We start from the raw sequence: 7,574 nt of genomic DNA on the forward strand, positions 1-7,574 counted from the left end.
TTGCACTGCTTAAGGAATCTGAGAGAATTAAAGCATACTGGCAAAGGAAGAGGAGTGAAATATCCATGCAGAGCTGTAGGCATAAATGTTAATGTTTAAACGTGAGCATATAATCACAAACTCCAGCGGGGTGTGGATAACTTATTTTCTATAAATATTGAAGTGCTGATCAAGTGTAGAATATTTTCATCAGAAGAGCTGTAAACCAAAAATAGAAAACAAATGAACACAAATCCAAGCTGAATGAAGAAAATTCAAATGTAAATGCACATTATGTTCCTTTCGGGTATTTCCCATGATAGGAAAGTTGATCTTTGGTTCATCTTTTTCCTCCTGCGGGTTTATAAGAGTGCCTCTTTATTTCTGCAGGTTTCACAGAGAAGATTCAACATAAATATGTAAATACCAGAGTTTAAGGCTTCTTCTCTTTCTTTTGTTTGTTTGTTTTTTAAATGAGACAGCTGGAGTAATATGCGGCAGACTCTAGGGAGAAGGAAAATAGTGAAATAAAATAAAGTATAATGGATCTTCCAAAAAACCCACTTCTAGTTAAAAGATTAGCCACATTTTTACCAATGGATAATATTCAAAACATTGATGGGTGAAAATGAGGGCCAGATTCTCAGCTGCTATAAATACGCCCAGTTCCATTGGAGTGGATGAAGATGCACCTGTTTATTTCTGCTTAGGATCTGGCCCAGAATGCTGAAGATGTGATGGAAATTGTCAGTCTCCTTGTTGCTAAGTAATGGATCAACAAGGTTTTGTTCAGTGATTTACAGGAGGCCTGAATGGCGCGCACACAACTGCCTGCTGTGACATCAAAATTATTAGGATGCCAGGTCCTTGTATGGGAGGCTATGTCTAACTGGGACGTTAGAACGGTTGGGTCAAATAACCCAGACGTTAGTCGCTTCCCCCCTTTGAAAGAAAGTATACGATGAACTCTTATGACTTACTGGCCAAAAGCAATGCAGAGGAGCACTTTGCCAGCTCTCCCTCGGAGTAATGGCTTTTAGAGAAGGCTGCTTCAGCTCTGAGCTTGCTAGGCCTGTGCTAATGTGGAGGGAATAGGGGACTGTTTCGAACAAAAGGAAAACAAACCTTAAGATTTGGAGGGGGGGACACTGTAAACCACTAATGAAGTGGTAAACAAACTTGCTACAGAAAGAATGAATGCACAGGTGCTAAATGCAGTATTCTGATCAGTCTGGGTTCATGAGACTTGGATAGAAGAATGTAGGAGAGAACTTAATGCATTTTACCAGGATCCTTTATGTCTAGTCCTTTGTCCTCACTCTACACCTGGTGATAAACCAAGGGAGGCGTGAGACATTATTTAACTCTTCTCCCTGTTTTGTTTTTTGCCTTGTTTTGTTTGTCATTTCTAAAGCCTTTTTGGCAGGGAGAAAGCAAACGAGTGTTGTACTCTTTTGAAGACAGGTGGGGAGAAGTCCCCACAGTGAGTGCTATGCAGTGCTGTTTGCCTTTTGTTTGTCTTTACTAATTGGTTAGAATGGATGGTATTAAGTTCCCTCGAGCAAGGGTGTTAGAGAATTCCTACATATCCTGCCTCAGGGAATTATACTTTGGAAAATTAAGTTTCCATCAAAGCAGGAGGTGGTTTGTACAGTTTGTAGTCCCTCTTCTTTCTTTCTTTCTTTTCTCTTCTTTTTTTTGAAAAGCTTAAGAAAAGAGCCTTTTGTTTTCTTTTCAGGAAAGTTACACTGAAATTCATCTGTGCTGTATTCATCTGCCTTCATTTGTGCCATTCATGGGCAGCTGTCGGTTATATAGGACAAAGCTGCTGAATTCCAAACCTCCACATTCAAAACAGTGTATTGGGAAAGGTTCAAGACCTTTTTTTTTTTTATGTTGAGAGGAAGGAATACTGGTTTTCAGTTTGTGTTCTGAGATTTTTCCCTCCTCTTCTCCTTCCCCCTTATGCCCTATCAATCTCATTTCTCTGTCATGATATTTTAATGGCATTTAAAATTCGCTTGGACTCCTTGAGACTTGTCTGTATGACGTCGATGTTTTTGTCACTGTAGCCAAACTTCAAAAATATCTTTCAAAGACACCTGATTGGGAAATCTCTTTAGTGGGATTTAGGATGAAATACCCTTTTTAATATTGTCTCACTTTTAAACATCAGCCACTGGAGAATATATCTGATTTTTATATTTTAAAATTAAAATCATTTCAAATTTTAGGATGTGACTAGTTAGATATTATAGTGAATGCTCCATACTGGAACACTTTGTTTTAGCTAGCTTTGCTAAGAAAAGTTTCTCCAATAACTCCATTAATTTTAGAGGAAATAACTGTAAATGCTTTTTAAAAAAATAGGTTACTCATAAACATCGGGGCTAGATCCTCAGCTGGTGTAAATTAGCATAACTCGATGGGAATGCACTAGTTCACACCAGCTGAAAATCTATTTTAGATTGTGCATCAAATATCAAAGTAGCAAAGAGTCCTGTGGCACCTTATAGACTAACAGACATATTGGAGCATGAGCTTTCGTGGGTGAATACCCACTTCGTCGGATGCGTGTAGTGGGATATTACCACAGGACTTTTTGCTGCTTTTACAGATCCAGACTAACACGGCTACCCCTCTGATACTTGACATCAAATATAGATGAATGCTCACACTATATTAACCTGGCTCTATTTCACAGTTTACAGATTTCTTGACACTAGGCTCCTTTTTGTACTGCCCCATTTTGAAGCCTCTCACTTGATAATTAAAAATAATGATTTCAGTCAACTGCCTTTAATTGTAAAATACAAACTAGATTTCAGATTATAGAGATGAACAATTACCATTCTTCCCTCCATACCACTTCTGAAAGAAGTGTTTAAGATTTTCATGATTTAGGGCTTGATCTAACTCCAATCAAAGTAAACAGGACTTGGATCAGGTCCTTAAAACCTCAGATTCTCTGACCAACTGATATAACTTCCCCTTCACTTTCTCCCCAGATTCTTCATACTCAGAACCTCCTGACGTTCAGCAACAGCTGAACCACTATCAGTCAGCAGCTCTGGCCAGGAACAACAACAATATTAGCCCCATCCCACTTTCTGGGGCTGCTGCAGGAGCTGAACAGAAAACTGAAGCCATCCTTAACTGTGAATTTTGTGAATTCTCCTCGGGTTACATTCAGAGCATTCGGCGTCACTACCGTGACAAACATGGAGGGAAGAAGCTCTTCAAGTGCAAAGATTGTTCCTTTTATACAGGCTTTAAGTAAGTATGGTACGAAACAGATAAACTGAAATCACTTCTAACACTTCAAAAAACCAAGCACTCTTGTTCCTGAGATGGTTGACTGGAGCTGAAGAGAAACATAACAATGGTTGATTAGGGAAAAATACATGAGACCTGCCTTTCCAGATCACACCAGGATTAATCTAATCCAATTTCCTGTCTCTGACAGCATTCACTACTACCTGCTGAAGAGGGAAGGTGCAAGAAATCCCTGCAGTAGGTTGTTACAGAATAGTGTGTCCACAGAGAATGATTCTTCCTGATCATCTGTGGTTAGAAGTTGGTTTATGCCTTGAAGCATGAGGGTTTATGACCCATCCAAAAACTCCTGTGTGTGTTTTTGGAGGGTGTTAGAAGCCGGCATGAGACGTGAGAAAGGCAGATGTTGTAGTGAAGTAGTAGATTTCCCACTGATTGTCTAAAGGAGTCTTTATCATATAACTTTATAATCTCCTCCCTTTTTCTCCATCTAGTTCAGACGGCAGAAGTGAAACACATACCCAAAAGTGTGTGACGGTATATTTGAATATTTCATGAAATCGGTTAAACACCCCAAAATAAAAACTCAGTTATATCCATGTATTTCCAGTTCCGCGGTTTTAGACTGTTGTTCATCACTTATCATTTTTATTATTATTCCTTTCTCCAACCAATAACACTGGACAAAACAATACTGTTTTAAATCAACATATAATTAAATATATTGACACTTGTGACATGGAGGTTTGCGTTCCTTAATGCAGTGTTTCTCAAGCATTTGGGGATTAGGTCTTTCCTCTCAGGAATGTAGAACAGTCCTCTCCTCTATTCATTATGGAGAGTGAAACACCCATTGAACACAGAACAACACCCACTGAAGTCAATGAAAAGATTCCTATTGACTTCAGTAGCCACTGGACCAGGCCCAAAGCCAGCAGAGCTTTGTCATTTTCTTGCTGTCATAGAATCATAGAATATCAGGGTTGGAAGGGACCTCAGGAGGTCATCTAGTCCAACCCCCAGCTTAAAGCAGGACCAATCCCCAACTAAATCATCCCAGCCAGGGCTTTGTCAAGCCTGATCTTAAAAACCTCTAAGGAAGGAGATTCCACCACCTCCCTAGGTAACCCATTCCAGTGCTTCACCACCCTCCTAGTGAAAAGGTTTTTCCTAATATCCAACCAAACCTCCCCCTCTGCAACTTGAGCATTTTCCTTGTTCTGTCATTGGTACCACTGAGAACAGGTCAGATCCATCCTCTTGGAACCCCCTTTCATGTAGTTGAAAGCAGCTATCAAATCTCCCCTCATTCTTCTCTTCTGCAGACTAATAATTCCCAGTTCCTCAGCCTCTCCTCATAAATCATGTGTTGCAGCCACCAAATCATTTTTGTTGCCCCCTGCTGGCACTCTTTCCAATTTTTCTACATCCTTCTTGTAGTTTGGGCCCAAAACTGGACACAGTACTCCAGAATGAGGCACTCACCAATGTTGATAGAGGGGAATGATCGTGTCCCCCGATCTTTGGCAGTGCCTACTTATACAGCCAAATGCCGTTAGCCTTGGCAACAGAGGCACACTGTCGACTCCTATCCAGTTTCTCTTCCACTGTAACCCCTAGGTCCTTTTCTGCAGAACTGCTGCCTAGCCATTCGGTCCCTAGTCTGTAGCGGTGCATGGAATTCTTCTGTCCTAAGTGCAGGACTCTGCACTTGTCCTTGTTGAACCTCATCAGGTTTCTTTTGGCCCAATCCTCTAATTTGTCTAGGTCCCTCTTGTCTTATCCCTACCCTCCAGCATATCTACCACTCCTCCCAGTTTATTGTCATCTGCAGACTTGCTGAAGGTGCAGTCTGCGCCATCCTCCAGATCATTAATGAAGATATTGAACAAAAATGGCCCCAGGATTGGCCCTAGGGCACTCTGCTTGATACCGGCTGCCAACTAGACATGGAGCCATTGATCACTACCCACTGAGCCCAATGATCTAGCCAGCTTTCTATCCACCTTATAGTCCAAAGGTCCTTATATCAAGCCAACAGGGACTCTAAATTCCTTAGTGAAGAGTTAAGCAGCTTGCTGCATTTACAGGCTCCACCACTCCTTAATCCAAAATTATTGAACCACTCGAGTTTACCAATCCCTCCTCCACAGCTGGCTTTGTAGCCGCATAGGACATTAGTTAACTTCTTAGGTATGAGTGTGCAGTGTATCTGTCTTCTACATGTGCAGCTAGTAGTATAACATGCTGCAGAACACTTACTGCTAACTAAAGTCTATTTATATAGCAAATCTGGAGCATAGTGTTTCAGCTGGTTTTGAGTTAGGCCCACAAAAGAAAGGTGGCAAGAATGTTTCTGCTGTCAGAGTGACATTTATCTTTAGACTTGTGACGCCAGAACAGTTCAAGGAATTTTGCTCAAATTTTCCAAACTTGTTTTGCCTCTGGCAGAGCCCAGGCATGGAAGTTTTCAGCCCAAAGACCTCTTTTGAGCAAGTGGAATGGAAATTTTTTAGCTGCATTAACTATAGCCCCGTGATCAGTGCAACCACTGTAATAGAATATTTTGTCAGAGTACGTGATGGCTATGTAAGAGTAAATCCTGCAAATACATACGCACATGTGTTACTCGTATGAGGAATCCTGCTGAAGTATCATGTGGCTTTACACAGACAGGAGTAAGTGGCATCTGTAGCACTTTAAATAACATTTCAGTGATAGAGCTGTGATATTTGAAGTGTGTAGACCTATGAAATACTGAATTTTATCTCTTCTGCTTCTCCTTACTTTATAGATCTGCTTTTACTATGCATGTGGAAGCCGGGCATTCAGCAGTTCCTGAGGAAGGACCCAAAGACCTTCGCTGTCCTCTTTGCCTGTACCACACCAAATACAAACGTAACATGATTGACCACATAGTCCTGCACAGAGGTAAGACATCCCTTGTAGTATTTGTGTCTGACAAAGAAAACCTTGAAGAATACCTGTTTATTTCAGCCCCATGAAATGAAGTGAGCATTAAAGTGTTGAGTAGCCCAGAAGCCTTTGCACATATTTTTAGTGATGCATTTTTTTTCTTTTCTATGAAGTACAAAGAATTATAGACCAAAGTGAATAGAGGGCAGATTTGAAATTGCTGTTTAGAATTTCCACCAGAAATGTTTACAGTCATTTGACATCTGGTTAGCGTGTGTTATGCTTCTCCTATCACTCTAGGGGGGAAGATAGCACCCTGCTGACCCAGAAACGTGTTCACCATACATATGTATTTCTAATGAGGCCATTATCTAAAAATCTGTGTTCTGTGTACATTGCTAAAGGAGGATCTATTCCATCTGCACAGTCCTCTACCCTGGAAACCCCAGAAGATCCCATTAGGACACCACACCTACATCAACTATTCTTAGGAGCAAAAATGGCCAAAACTTTTAAAAACAATTAAGAGCTGATTTAGAGATTATCCTACTCTATTAACCACAGGCTTGAAAGTTCAGAAGAGACAGCTGTTTGGACACTCTGGGCTGGGATTCCTGCCAAAAGTTATCACACTTGATGCTTATAGTTGGTCTGTTGGCTGCCTAAATCCAAACCCATGGATTGGGATGGCACCCCACCTACTCGCAGGTCAAGCAGAATCTCGCAGTACGACACTGATGCTGAGCAAATATGGGTTTCAAATGCCATCTTTTCCTGGAGGAGATCCTTCTCGTGTAGCAGCCCTGTCACACTATGTACTTCACTATATTCTGGGCTGCTTGAGGTTTAGAAAGGCTCCAAACAATGAAGTAGATTGAGTTGATAAGTACTTCTGGCTGTTGGAACGACTGTATTGAAGCGGCATCTGGGAAGATCACAAAGCATGTGATAGAGCAGACGTGGGCAAACTATGGCCTGTGGGACCATCCTGCCTGGTCCCTGAGCTCCCGGCTGGAAAGCCTAGTCCCCGGCCCCTCCCTCGCTGTTCCCCCTCCCCCACAGCCATGCTGCCCCCGTGCTCTGGCCCACGGCTCCCACTGGGCAGTGTGGGGAGTGCAGCTGGTTCTGGCCAGGTTTCGCAGCTGCGAACTCCTGCTGCTGGTAAAGGGACGGCGAGCGGGGGGGTTGATTAAGGGGGCAGGGGGGTCCTGGAGGGCAGTCAGGGAGGAGAGGGTGGTTGGATGGGGTGGAGGTTCTGGGGGGACAGTCAGGGGAGATGATCAGGATGGGGAACAGGGAGGATTGGAAGTGGGAATCCTGGGGGGAGAGGGGGGCTTGTCGGGGTGTGTGTGTGTGGATATGGGTTGGGAGGGCAGTTAGGCGACAGGGAGCGGGGGGGGGGG

The 7,574-nt window shown here is 42.5% G+C and overlaps 1 protein-coding gene across 11 annotated transcripts in view; it reads left to right on the plus strand.

Moving 5' to 3' along the window:
• The window catches only part of ZNF462 (zinc finger protein 462), a 113,507-nt gene that overhangs the window by 84,267 nt on the left and 21,666 nt on the right, over window positions 1–7,574 (plus strand). For all 11 annotated transcript variants that reach the window (XM_075067441.1, XM_032784022.2, XM_075067440.1 and 8 more), the window contains 2 exons: window positions 2,988–3,255; window positions 6,050–6,186. In XM_075067441.1, coding sequence (XP_074923542.1) covers window positions 2,988–3,255; window positions 6,050–6,186 — 405 coding nt within the window. The remainder of the gene's footprint in view (window positions 1–2,987; window positions 3,256–6,049; window positions 6,187–7,574) is intronic.

The sequence above is a fragment of the Chelonoidis abingdonii genome, chromosome 6 (genome assembly GCF_003597395.2).
Source record: "Chelonoidis abingdonii isolate Lonesome George chromosome 6, CheloAbing_2.0, whole genome shotgun sequence".
Lineage (NCBI taxonomy): Eukaryota > Metazoa > Chordata > Testudines > Testudinidae > Chelonoidis > Chelonoidis abingdonii.